This window comes from Hemitrygon akajei, chromosome 11 (assembly GCF_048418815.1).
Source record: "Hemitrygon akajei chromosome 11, sHemAka1.3, whole genome shotgun sequence".
Lineage (NCBI taxonomy): Eukaryota > Metazoa > Chordata > Chondrichthyes > Myliobatiformes > Dasyatidae > Hemitrygon > Hemitrygon akajei.
The window spans coordinates 18,332,237-18,347,249 of NC_133134.1; the positions used below are offsets into that span (position 1 = coordinate 18,332,237).

The 15,013-nt window shown below is 39.8% G+C and overlaps 1 protein-coding gene across 1 annotated transcript; it reads left to right on the top strand.

The window, feature by feature from the left end:
• The first annotated feature begins 1,372 nt into the window (after positions 1–1,372).
• On the top strand, positions 1,373–14,762 carry LOC140735357 (uncharacterized). The gene is made up of 2 exons (XM_073060311.1): positions 1,373–2,238; positions 11,706–14,762. The coding sequence occupies exons 1-2, from the start codon at positions 1,626–1,628 to the stop codon at positions 12,167–12,169; spliced, it is 1,077 nt and encodes a 358-aa protein (XP_072916412.1). The 5' UTR covers positions 1,373–1,625; the 3' UTR covers positions 12,170–14,762.
• Positions 14,763–15,013: the final 251 nt, after the last annotated feature.

The following is a 15,013-nucleotide window of genomic DNA, read 5'->3' on the forward strand; positions in this document are numbered from 1 at the left end:
GGCACTGGGAGATGTTCGAGTGTCAGTGAAAAGCGTCTGGTTAATTTACGGAAGATGGAGAATAGAGAGATAACATGCATAGGAAAGTCAGTTCCAGGAGATTATTAGGAAAATGTAGGCACTTGAATAAGGTACATTGAACCTGTGAATTGCATCAAGAAGTCTGCTAGCTCTTTGTAAACCAGATTTGGGTGCAGCAAGGTTTTCACTGTTGAAAAAAAAATCACCTGTTAAAAAACAAGATATTTTGATTTTGTTATTTTTTATATATCATGAACTATAGAGAAGCATAAAATTAACAACAGTGAACCATTTGTAGCATTATTAAAATATTTTTGATTGTTTCCTAGTGTGTGTGTGTATTTCTTTACAAAGAAAGTCATGAAATGGGAAGCATACAACATTTTGGGTTAGAAAGCATGCAAATTTGGTTTCATATATTATAATTATATCCCTAATTGCACATAATTCCCTAACATTCAGAAGGCTGTGTTAAATTTTCCATATGGGAAACTTTTCCAGCTCAGCCTGAAAAAAGTTATACAACATATAGGAACAGTTATAGAAATGCAAATTACCTTTGCTAAAATGGAAAAGAAGTGTTGCGTATTGAAAGGCTTGCATTCCTTTCACAATATTTTGCAACATGTAAAATAGTTTTTATAATGATTCCCAATCTAATTTCCATCCACTCTGCGGCTGAGTAATTATATATATATATAATTTCATTTCATATATGTTTCATTTTTATCATCATCATTAATAATTGTGTAAACTGGAAACCGACCATCGCAATTATCTGCCAAGCATGCTGAATAATTACACTTCACGATCTTTTCAGAAGTTTTCTAGTGGTGAGTCGTAACATTTTTTTTGCTTTCGTTTTGTGAGCTTGTCAGTTATTGCAAAATAAGCAAAGGTAGAGATAGAACTTGTGAATTCCCTCCGCACTATAGAATAATTTATTTGCAAGTGTTGGTGTGTATGTAAGACAATGTGGATGCGAAATTGCGAGGATTCCCAATACTTCAGTGATGACACCGGCAGCAAAAGAATGTAGAGAAGACATCATTGATTGGTATTTACCTGCACCCGGTCCCTTGCGTATTTGCGTGTTATTATAATTGGCCGACTGAGCAATATTTGGCGCAAAGTGTCTCTCTTCGTCGTGTATTAGCATAAGGGGTTGCAATAATAAAATTGTGTAATAATAAAATTGAAATAGCGTGCACGCATTTTGCACACTGCGGATCAACAGCATATTAGCATACGTGACTTGTCAGCCTTGCATTGCAATTGCGTGCAAGTAGAAAGACATCGGATTTTTTAAGAGTGCAAGAATTTTATTTGCCTTCTTTTTACTGGTGCCCATCGGGGGATATCAGCAAGTCAGGGGTCGGATTTGAGTAACTTTGGTCAATATTCTGTCTTTTTGCAAAATTCCGTCGCATCTCCCCTTGCGACGCCGCAAAATTTCGTCCTTCAGACGCAGCAAAAGTGCGTCGGCCCTCCGGAGTACAAATTCAACTCAAGGGTCGCCATTTTAAGCTCTCGGGTTTATAGGGAATGTATCCTTATGTAAAAGTACGCTAGAGTTGCGCACAAACTGCGGCCGGCTGCTCCTAATGGCGCAGGAAGAAGCCTTCCGCCGCCGCAAGCTGAATTTTAACGAGGAGGAGACCGAGGTCCTGATCCGTGAGGTGACACTGAATCAGGAGCAGCTGTTTGGTAGAGGTGTCGCCAAAATTCCACCAGGGGCCAAAACTAAGATCTGGCTCTCAATACTGGCCAAGGTTAATGCTGTGTCCAAGTGTACCAGGGACATAGGAGACATCAAGAAGAGGTGGTATGACATGTGTCATCGGACTAAGGATAAGGTGGTCAGACTGGCACAGGAGGCGATGCAGAGTGAGCAAATTGCCCAAACTCTGCAGCAGGAGAATGCCATTCAGAGCATTGCTAACTATGATCCGGCCCCACTGAGTACCAGCAATGACAGTGAGCCCAGCACCAGTAGGAGCAGCCGGGATGGCCATGCCAGCAGAGACAGGGGCAGTCAACGGAAGAAACCTGCACTACCCAGCAAGATGACTTGGCAAGCCAAACAGGTGCCAGTGCAGCCATTGCCAGATCATCCAGTCCAGTGGCCACCGGTCCTGCTATTCACTATGGACCAGAATGCTGCAGAGGAAAGCAACCAGGAGCCTCAAGGTCACCAAGCTAATGTAGACTTCCATGGTGAGTCACCTTGCTAAAGTAAGCTTACTTACTTTACTTACTTAAGCCCATCACCCCTACTGGAGCATTGGTCACCGAAAGCAGCTTACCGGAGTCCTCTGTTCAGACTTGTCTTTCAAATTGTCCCCAGTTGTAACCAATCTTCAAAGACCCTTCCTCTCTCTCAGGGATGAGAACTTTGGAGCTTCTGTTGGCATTTCTGTAGCTGTGGGTTTTTGCAGGATAGAGTTTTAGCCCCATGCCTGACCCTCGTCTTTTCAAAGCTAGACTTTGGACCATCCATGGTGGAGTTCTGTTTGACAGCACATGTCACCAAACCTCCTCAGTAACATACCCAGTAGATATACCTGCCGAGTCTAATCCCTAAAGGAACACAATAAAAATCATCCCATGGCTCAGTGTGAATCACAGGTAGTTAATGTCAAGATTGCTGCCCATTCTGATGCCAGAGACTTTTTCCAGTTTGCTCCATCCACCTTAGCCCTTCTTCTACTTGAGAGTTAACTAGAAACATAGAACAGTACAGACCCTTTGGCTCATGATGCTGTGCTGACCTTTTAACTTACTCAAAGATTAATCTAATGCTTTCCCCTTGCCTATCCCTCCACTTTTCTTTCACCCATGTGCCTATCTAAGAGGCTGAAAAATGTCTCTAGTGTATCTTCCTCTACCATCACCCCTGCCCATGTGTTCCATGCACCCACTATTCTCTATAAAAACAACCTACCTCTGACATCCCCCCCCAATCACCTTAAGATTATGCCCCTTTGTATTAGCCATTGTCACATTGGAAATAAAATCTCAGGTTGTCTACTCAATTTGTGTCTCTTATCATCATGTACACCTGTATCAAGTCACCTCTCATTCTGCAAATGCTGGAGAAACTCAGCAGGCCAGGCAGCATCTATGGAAAAGTGTAAACAGTTGATATTTTGGGCCAAGACCTTTCATCAGGACTGGACTCCCACCTTCTTACTCTGACTTCTCATCTTTTTTCTCCAGTACCGATGAAGGGTCTCAACCCAAAATGTTGACTGTTTACTCTTTCCCTTAGATCAGTGGCTCCCAACCTTTTTTTGGCCATGCCCCACCTAATCACCTCTAAAATCCTGATGCCCCCTGTGGTGATATATAATTCTTATTATTCAAAAAGTGAACTCCTATTCACCTGGAGGAAGCCTAAAAGACCATTAACTTGGTTTAAACAAGCTTCCAAAGAACATGGTGTTCATGAAAGAGAAAAATAAAAGAACCAAAGGACTGTTAAAGTTCTGAGGAAGAAATTACTAAGAAATTGTAAAAAAAAAAGAACATTAAGTGATATTAAAATAATGATAATAATAATAAATAAATAAAACAATGCTGATTCGTTTCTACAGCGTACAAAGACAGATACACCATTTAAAAGAGATGACGCAATACACACCTTCACACCACCAAGAACCGAAAGCTACTGCAAAAAGCAGCATTGGCGCGACCTCGTACGAGTTTCTTACGCGTTTGGACTTGTTCATTCGTTCCTTCCTACATCAGTCAATTCATTAATTTAATTATGAAAGCCATTTGATGGTTGTAATGATGGTGATACACTATATATACAGTACATACGCAATTACACATGTACATACACACAAGTATTTTTATGTATGCATACTGTATATACACATGTATTAACTCGCACACACACTCATACTCACACAGACTTACTAGAAAAAATTCACTGTTAACTCATTCTCGAATTGCCCCCCTTAAAAATCAAATTACCCCCCTGTGGGGCGTACGCCCCACGTTGGGAACCACTGCCTTAGATGCTGCCTGGCCTGCTGAGTTCCTCCAGCATTTTGTGTGTGTTGGTTGGATTTCCAGCATCTGCAGATTTTCTATTCTTTATGATTGGACACTTCTCATCCTCCTTCGCTTCAAAGAGAAAGGCCTTAGCTCACTCAACCTTTCCTCATAAAGCAGGCTCTCTAAAAGCAGGGAGCATCCTGGTTAATCTTCTCTGCACCTACTCTTAATTTTCCACATCCTTCTTATAATGAGGTGACCAGAACTGAACTAAAAAGGTCCAGTTTCTAAAGGTTTCTCACGAGCTCTTTAGGTTCTCTACTCTGTCCATTAGTAAAGATAGACAAGCAATATATAGTGCATGCAGTTGCTTCTCCACACAAACATCTTACAATTACCCCAGCTTTGCTGAAGCAGTTCCACTTAAATTGGGAACTTCTCTCCGGAAATTTTGAAATAGATACAGTATCTGTTGGGAGGCACTTCAAATTCACTCCACTACCAGTGCCCATATTGCTCTGTAACACTAACCTTTTGTGTATCCTGTTCTCTCACTTTGTTTCTCTGTACTCAGTATGAAACAAAACACCTAAATTCAGCTGAATTTTCATTGATGTATAACATTCAATATAATTTACAATGTAACCTTAACAAAAACCAAAAGTCATGTTTCAAGTTGGGCTTGGAAAAGTTTTCCTTTTCTGTTCGGTTCAGGAGTGTGCATTCCATAATGTCATAAGATATAGGAGAAGAATTAGGCCATTTGGGCCATCAAGTCTGCTCTAGAATTTAATCATGTCTGATCCATTTCCCTCTCACTCCCAAACTCCTGCCTTCCCCCTGACTGACAAATCAAGAATCTATCAACCTCTGCCTTAAATGTACCCAATAAAATGGCTTCCATAGCCACCTATGACAATTCCACAGATTCGCCACTCTCTGGTTAAAGAAATCCCTCCTCATCTCCATTCTAAATGGACATCCCTCTACTCTGAGGCTGTGTCCTCTGGTCTTAGACCCCCCCCCCCCCACTTTTTATTATTTTTCAGAATCAGGTAAACAAAAATAATTTCAGAAGATTCATCAATTTTTGGCTTTTATGGGTTGACAATGTATTGAAGGTTATGCAGCCTGGCTATATTGATCCAAGATATTATTCTGTCATACCACTGTCTAATATGTTTTATTATATGGCACAAACAAATATATTGATCTTCAATCATTACAGGAGATCCAGATTTTAAAAGCTGCATTCTTAACACAGAATTCACAGTTGATACTCTAAAATGTTTCACCCAAAAGCAAATTCCTGATTTTTATTAAGTTGTCTTTTATTCATAATTTTTAAATTGGTAGTTATGGATACACTATGAAAAATCAATATACCCGTTTGATTTATGGACGAGCTACAAAAACCACTGTAGAATCTGCTGTTGTGTTATGTGTAATTCAAAAGTGGTTTATGGGTGGAAAATCGATCCTGTTTACACTCTCCTTTAGGTTAGTCATTTAATTTGTTATTCATTATAGGTTTATGACTCTTAAAAAAGATAGTTTGAGTGAAAGTGAAGCCAAATTTTCTGCTAAATTGCACTTTTACAATGGAATACAAACATTCTCTTCCTGTTTTATTAAATAGATGAAGGACATATTGGATAAAATTTGCCTGCTAAATAACAGTGAGGATAATTTATTTGTAATTAGTATACAAGACGAGGAAGTACAGTCAAATTTTAGTGCCCAAAGATCATGATCCCCCATTAGTTTCACAAACATAGAATCTCACTATTTATAAAAATCAAGTGCTCTATCTCCTTTCTTGATGTCGTGAATAAAGTCCTATATTTTCAAAAATAAATAGCCTTAATTATGAGATAATAGTTAATTACTGCCAATGGGTCTTTGGCACTGAAGAGTAACTATTAACATTGTGCATTGATTATTTTAATTAAGTGAATTTAAAAATAGCAAATATACTTTAAGAAAAGATTTTTAAGTTCCTCTTTTATTCCAAAAGACCATTAGACATTGGAGCAGAATTAGGCCATTTGGCCCATTGAGTCTGCTCTGTCATTTCATCATGGCTGATCCATTTTTCTTTCCAGTCCCAATCTCCTGCCTTCTCCGCATATCCCTTCATGCCCTAACTAATCAAGAACCTATTAACCTCTGCCTTAAATATACCCAATGACTTGTCTCCACAGCTGCCTGTGGCAAAAAATTCCACAGATTTACCATTCTCTGGTTAAAGAAATTCCTCATCATCCCCATTCTAAAAGGACACCACTCCATTCTAAGACTGTGTCCTTTGGTCTTAGACTCTCCCACCATTGGGTATATCCTCTCCACATCCATTCTATCAAGTCCTTTCACCTTTTGATGGGTTTCAATGAGGACACCCTTCATTCTTCTGAATTCCAGTGAATACAGGCCCAGAGCCATCAAATGCACTTCATATGATAAGTCGTTCAAACGGAGAATCATTTTTGTGAATATCCTTTGAATCCTCTCCAGTTTCAGCATATCCTTTCTAAGATAAGGGGCTCAAAACTGCTCACAATACTCCAGTGCTTTATAAAGTCTCAACATTACATCCTTGCTTTTATATTCTAGTCCTCTTGAGATGAATGCTAACATTGCATTTGCCTTCCTCACTACAGACTCAACCTGCAAATTAACCTTTAGAGAATCCTGCATAAGCACTCCCTAGACCCTTTGCGTCTTTTTTGTATTTTCTCTCCATTTACAAAATAGTTAACCCTTTCATTTCTTCTACCAAAATGCATGAGCATATGCTTCTCAACACTGTATTCTATCAGCCATTTCTTTGCTATTCTCCCAGACTGTAAGGTCCTTCTATAGCCTCGCTACTTCCTCAAAACTCTCAAAACTACCTGCCCCTCCACATATCTTCATATTGTCTGCAAACTTTGAAACAAAGCCATCAATTCTACCATCCTAATCATTCACATATAACATAGAAAGAATTGGTTCCAACACAGATCCCTGTAGAATACCACTAGTCACCAGCAGCCAACCAGAAAAGGCTCCCTTTATTCTGAATATTTACCTCCTTCCAATTAGCCATTGCTTTATCCAAGCTAGAATCTTCCCTGTAATACCATTGGCTCATAGCTTGTTAAGCAACCTCATGCGTGGCACCTTGTCAAAGGTCTTTTGAAAATCCAAATACATAAAGTCAACCAATTAACTTTTGTCTATCCTGCTTGTTATTTCTTCAAATAATTCCAACAGATTTGTCAGGCAAGATTTTCCCTTCAGGAAACCATGCTGACTATAGCCTATTTTATCATATGCCTCCAAGTACCCCAAAACCACATCCTTAACAATTGACTCCAACATCTTCACAAACACTGAGGTCAGACTAATTTTCTATCTTCTGTAATTGGCCTATATGGCCTACAATTTCCTATCTTCTGCCTCTCTCCTTTCTTGAATAGTGGAGTAACATTTGCAATTTTCTAGTCTTCTGGAACCATACCAAATTCTAGTGATTCTTGAAAGATCATTACTAATGCATCCACAATCTCTTCAGCTACTTCTTTCAGAACCCTGGGTCCAGGTGACTTATCTACATTCAGACCCTTCAGTTTCCCAAGAAACTTCTCCCTAGTAATGGTAACTTCACAGACTTCATGACCCCTGACACCTGGAACTTCTACCATACTATTAGTGTCTTCCACAGTGAAGACTGATGCAAAATAATTATTCAGTTCATCCACCATTTTCCTTGTCCCCCATTATTACCTTATATATGAAAGATGCATTGGTCATGATCTTTCAAGAATCGCTTGGTTCTGGCATGGTCCCAGAGGACTGGAAGATTGCAAATGTCACTTCACTCTTTAAGAGGGGAGGAATGCAAAAGAAAGGAAATTATAGGCCAGTTAGTCTAACCTCAGTGATTGGGAAAGTGTTGAAGTCTATTATTTAGGATGGGGTTTTGAGGAACTTGGAGACTAATGATAAAGTAAGTCAAACTCAGCATGGTTACTGTAAAGGGAAATCTTGCCTGACAAATCTGATGGCGCTCTTTGAGAAAGTAACAAGCAGGATTGACAAAGGAGAGTCAGTGGATGCCATTTACTTGGATTTTCAGAAGGTGTTTGATAAGGTACCACTCATAAGGCTGCTTAACAAGATAAAATCCTATGGCATTACAAGAAAGATACTGGTATGGATAGTGGAATGGCTGACAGGCAGGAGGCAGTGAGTGGGAGTAAAAGGGACCTTTCTGGTTGGCTGTCAGTGACTAGTGGTGTTCCTCAGAGGTCAGTATTGTGCCACTGCTTTTTACATTGTTTGTCAATGATTTAGATAATGGAATTGATGGCTTTGTGGCAAAGTTTGCAGTTGTTAGTGCTGAGGAAGCAATGCGATTGAAGCAGGACAGACAAATTGGAAGGAACAGCAAAAAAGTGGTATATGGAATACAGTGTTGGGAAATGTATGATAATGCATTTTGGTAAAAGGAACAATAGTGTGGACTATTATCTAAATGGGGAGAAGGTTCAAACATCAGAAGTGCAGAAGGACTTCTGGGAGTCTTGTATGAGGACTCCTAAGATTAATTTACATGTTGAGTCTGTGGTAAAGAAGGCAAATGCAATGTTGGCACTTTTTTCAAGGGGAATAGAATATAAAAGCAAGGAGATAATGCCGAGCCTTTATAAGACACTAGTCAAGCTGCATTTGGAGTATTGTCAACAGTTTTGGGCCCCATATCTTAGATGTGTTGTCATTGGAGAGAGTCCAGAGGAGGTTCACAAGGATGATTCTGGAAATGAAGGGGTTAACATATGAGGAGTGTTTGGTAGCTTTGGGCCTGTACTCACTGGAACATAAAAGAGCTTGTGGGGATCTCATTGAGACCTACCGAATGTTGAAAAGACTAGACATGGTGGATGTGGAGAGGATGTTTCCTAGGGTGGGGGTATTTAGAACTAGAGGGCACAGCCTCAAAGTTAGGGTTGACCCTTTAGAACAGAGGTAAGGAGGAATGTTTTTAGCCAGAGAATTGTAAATTTGTGGAATGCCCTGCCACAGAGTGCAGTGGAGGCCGAGTCCGTGGGTATATTTAAGGTGGAAGTTGATCGTTTCCTGATTGGTCAGGGCGTCAAAGGATATGGCGAGAAGGCAGGTGTATGGGGTTGAGTGGGATCCAGGGTCAGCCATGATAGAATGGCAGAGCCAACTCGATGGACTGAATAGCCTAATTCTGCTCCTATGTCTTATGGTCTTATGGTCTACCTCTCCAGCATCATTTTCTAGCGGTCCGATATCAACGCTCGTCTCTCTTTTACACTTTATGTGTCTGAAGAAAGTTTTGGTATCCTCTTTAATAAAGCGTACAAATTCTCTAACTTCCCACTAATTTTGCTTTATTATATGCCCTTTCTTTGGCTTTTATTTTAGTTTTTCCTGTTAACCACGGCTATATCATCTTGTGTTTAGAATACTTCTTCCTCTTTGGGATGTATATATCCTGTGCCTTCCAAATTGCTCCCAGAAATTTCAGCCATTGCTGCTCTGCCATCATCCCTGCCAGTATTCTTTTCCATTCAATTCTGGCCAGCTGCTCTGTCATCCCTCTGTAATTCCCTTCACTCCACTGTAATACTGTTACACCTGACTTTAGCTTTTCCTTGTCAAAATTCAGGGTGAATTCAATCATATTATGATCACTTGCCCCTAAAAGTTATTTTACCTTAAGTTCTCTATTCAATTCTGGATCATTGCACAATACCCAATCCAGAATAGCTGATCCCCTAGTGGGCTCAACCACGAGCTGCTCTATTAAAATATCTTGTAGACATTCTAGAAATTCCCGCTCTTGGAATACAGCAACAACTGATTTTCCCAATCTTCCTGCATATTTAAATCCCCCATGATTATTGTAATATCACCCTTTTATCATGCATTTTCTATCTCCCATTGTAATTTGGAGACCACATCCATACTCCTGTTTGAGGGTCTGTATATAACCCCCATCATGTCTTTTTACCCTTGCAGTTCCTGAGCTCTATCTACAATGATTCAACACCTTCCGACCCTATGTCATCTCTTTCTAATGATTTGATTTCAATTTTTACCAGCAGAGTAACACCACCCTCTCTTTCTTCCTGCCTGTCCTTTTGATACAATGTGTATCTTTTGACATTAACCCTCCCAGCGATAGTTTTCTTCCAGCCATTATTCAGTGACGCCTACAACAGCATACATGCCAACTGTAACTGTGCTACAAGTTAATCTACTTTATTCCGTATGCTGCACGCATTCAAATATAACACCTTCAGTCCTTTATTTATCCTTTTCGATTTTGTCCACCTTTTACGTTGCAACTCATCCTGCTGACTGCAATTTTGCCCTATCATCAGCCTGTCCTTGCTAGGAGTCTCACTACACATTGCCTCTGTTTGTAAACCAACTATCTCATCTTCAGCTCTATCACTCTGCTTCCCATTCCCCTGCCAAATTAGTTTAAACCCACCCAAACAACTCTAGCCAACCTGCCTGCAAGGATATTGTAACCCTTTGGGTTCAGGTGTAACCCATCCCTTTTGTCTAGGTCATACTTTCCCAATGATTCATAAATCTGAACCCCTACCTCCTGCACCAGTTCCTCAACCACGCATTCACCTACCAAATCATTCTATTTTTACTCTCACTGGCATGTGGTGCTTTTTCTCAGCTTTCTACTTAGCTCCATAAAACTTTCTTCAGGACTTCCTCACTTTGTCCACCTACGTCATTGGTGCCAATATGCACCAAGACTAGCTAGGGGCTGCCAGGGATGGTGATGGAAGCAGATATGCTTGTGGTTTTTAAGAATCGTTTATGCAGATACATGAATATGCAAGGATGGAGGAACAATGATAATATGCAGGCAGATGGTTTAATTTAATAAAACATTAATGTCAGTACAGGTTTCATGGGTCAAAGGATCTGTTCCTGTGCTGAACTATGTTCTATACACTGCAAAATCTAGACCCTTCATAAACATTGTAGACTGTCTATCAACAAACTGAATCCTAGCAATCATGTGGTTTTTGAAAAGTAGTATTCACAATTGAAAGTCTGATCTGATAACATTGCAGTCAGAAAAAAAACAAGATTTCTGATACCACCTACACTCAAGATTCAACATGTTGTGCATTCAGAGATGCACTTTTGTACACCACTGTTGTAACACATGGTTATTTAAGTTACTGTCAACTTCCTGTCAGCTTGAATCAGTCTGGCTGTTTTCCTCTGACCTCTCTCATTAAGAGGTGTTTTCACCCACAGAACTGCCACTCACTGGATGTTTTTTCTTTGTTGTTTCTTTGTGCCATGCCCTGTAAACTCTAGAGAATGTCCCAGGAGATTGGCAGTTTCCGAGATACTCAAACCATCCTGTCTGTCACCAAAAATTATTGCACAGTCAAAGTCACTTGGATGACATTTCTTCCCATTCTGATATTTGGTCTGAACTACAACTGAATCTCTTGACCATGTCTGCATGCTTTTATGTATTGAATTGGTGCTACGTGATTGGCTGATTAGATATTTGCATGAATGAGCAGGTGTACCTAATAAAATGGCCACTGAGTATAAGTTCTGAAATGCATTGTTGAGGACATTATCTTCTCAATGATTATCATATATATGTTCAACAGAGACCATTGTTGATGTGAAACAGGAAGACATTTGTTCAAGCGTTGATGTGGATTATTCTTCTCCAGAAATTGGATCTCCAGTAGTCTCCCGAGAAGAAAGTCCATTCCAGCTGGGGAAGAGAGGGCGTAAGCAAATTTCTGAGGAAGAACTATTAGGTATCCAGGAGCAGCACAACCTATTACTCGGGGTTGGCAATGATGAGTTGCATGGCATCAGGCAGGAATTGAGAGAGCTCCGAAATGACATTCAAGAATTGACCACGACTATCAGACAACCCTTGGAGCGCCTGGCAGATTATGTACAGGCACTCCTTCCATTGTTGCAGCATCCTCCTCGTCCCCACATGACAGAGACAACTGATGCTTTCACACAGCACGATAACAAGGAGTCTAGTGAGTTCCAGTCTCGTGGCTGCCGGACTGGGCGAAAAGCCCGCAAGAGAGCAAAGGTCAATGTGCAATAAAGACAAGTTCTGGCAAAAATGCCAGAAACAATCAGCAGTCCAGGCAGCATCTGTGGAAAGTGAATGAATTGATGTTTCTGGCTGGGAACCCTTCCATAGAATTGGGAAAGAGAGAAACAACGAACTTGTTTCTAATGGAAGCTTTTTTTCCCTAGAATGCCTACCTTGAAGATGTTCTCCGACGGGACTTCCATTTGTCCCTTTGACTCATTTTGCCAAAGAGTACTTGACATGAAGCATTAACTGTTTCTCTGCTTGCAGATCCTGCCTAACCTGCTGAGTGCTTCCTGTATTTTCTGTTTTTTTTAAATTTAAGATTTATAGTTTCCGCAGGTTCTGATCTTCATCTGAATGTATAATATGTGTTTGATTAAGATGATAAGACATAAAGAGCAGTATTACATCATTTGGCCTATGGATTTTGCTCCACCATTTCATCATGATTAATTTATTATCCCTCCCAATCTCATTCTCTTGCCTTTTCACCTAACATTTGCTGCCCTTACTACTAATCAAGAACCTATCAATATCCGCTTTAAATATACCAAATGACTTGGCCTCCATAGCCATCTTTGTCAATACATTCCACAGATTCACCACTGTCTGGCTAAATAAATTCCTCTTCATCTCTGTTCGAAACCTACGTCCTTCTATTCTGAGGCTATATCCTCTGGTCCTCGACTCCCCCACAATGACATCTTCTCCATGTCCACTCTATCCAGGCCTTTAAATATTCAGAAAGTTTCAATAAGATTCCCCTCATTCTTCTGAACTCCAGTGAGTACAGGCCCAGAGCCATCAAATGCACCTCAAATGTTAACCCTTTCATTCCTAAGATCATTCTTGTAACCCTCCTCTGGACTTTCTCATATGATGTGGGCATCGCAGAGTTGTGGCTCATGTGGTTCTTCTGAGGGAATTTGAGTAGCTAAGGACCAAATTAAAATGTAGAACCAAAAAGGTAATAATCTCTGGATTGTTACCCAAGCCATGTGCAAATTGGGTTAGTAAAATCAGAAAGATAAATACGTGCCTCAAAGATGGCATGGGACAAGTGGGTTTGGACTTTGATAGAGTTTTGCTACATTCGTTTTCATCTCTGGGTTTACTTGATTGCACAATAGCTTTTAGTTATATGTTTAATGAATAAGTTTATGTAATGCTGTTATCACCAGGATTTTATTAATGTGTGTTGTTGGGAGTATGGAGCGTTCAAACATTACATTGGTTTGGATTGTTCATATGAAGTATTTTGGACTTGGCTGAATTAGACATTTGATCACATATTTTTGTAGTGTGAACAATTTGAGGCAATGAATTACATTGATCGCAAAATAAGTATATTGTCATGACATTAACACATTTTTGATACTGTATATTTTCCTACAGTGTATTGGTGTGAGTATACAAAATATGGCAAGCTAAAATGAAATGCTGCTCATTGTGAGTAAACTTAAGGCTGTTTTAAGAGTATACATAGATCTTAAGCAACACTTGTGAAAATGTTTCTGAAATGGGTTAACTTGAAAATTTGTAACAACATACACTCAGTGTCCACTTTATTGGGTGTATATTCATGGTCTTCTTCACAGTATCCATAGCCCAACTACTTCACGGTTTGACGTGCTGTCTGTTAAGAGATGTTCTTCAGCATAACACTGTTGTAACACATGGTTCCATAATACTGTTGTCTTTCCATCAGCTTGAATCATTCTCCTCTGACTTCTCATTAACAAGGTATTTTTCCCCACAAACTACCACTCATTGATTTTTTTTTGTTTTTGTTTTTTGCACCATTCTCTGTAAGCTCTAGAGATTGTTGGGCATGAAAATCCCAGGAGATCAGCGGCTTTTGACATACTCAAACCATCTCGTTTAGCACCAACAACCATTCCAATCACTTAGATCACATTTCTACCCATTTTGATATTTGGTCTGAACAACAGCTGAACTTCTTGACCATGTCTGCATGCTTTTATGCATTGAGTTGCTGCCACATGATTGGCTGATTAGATATTTACATTAACCGGGTGTCCAGGTGTACCTAATAAAATGGCCACTAAGTGTAGTTCATCTAAAGCTTTCAAGTGGAAGAAACAATTGTGAAAATGCTTCTGAAATATGTAACATTAATTTTTTTAAACTTGGAAGCAACAGAAAAATACTTACACTATATTAAAATTATATTACACAAATGAAGCTCTTAGCAATCATTTCATTGGATTAATTCACTTTGTTAAAGCAATGACTTATGAATACAGTGAGGGCAAATTTTTGTAACTTGAACAGCTATAACACAGGGGTTGCCTGTATTAGGTTTTCAAAAGTAAATATCGTCCAGTTGATTTTTTTCAAGTATTGGAATGTTGGAAATAATTTGTAACAATTTAATTGTGAGCATTATAATTAAAAACCTTGGGGCGGAGTAGCTAGAAGAACTATGATTCTGACCTAGATTTAGAAATGTTTTCACCCACTGAAAGGTACACTAATTCAGGTCTTCCCAACCATTTTTTACCATTAACCGAGGAGTCCATGGACCCCAGGTTGGGAACCCCTGCACAAATTAAATGCATCACACACGCACTGACATGCCTTGTGATGTTCTTTGTGAACTCGGCTAACATTACCTTGGGTACACGCAGTGGTGTGTCTAGTAGGGCTGCTGTTTCATCAATCTCTGGTGCCTGTCTGTGCAGCTTGCAGACTCTTTGTGTATTTGCCTGGATTTGCCCCCAGTACTCTAGTTTCATCCCATATCCCAATGACTTGGGGGTTAGTAAGTTAATTGGCCACTGTAAATAGCCCTAAACATAGTGGCATCAGAGAGTCATGCAACATGGA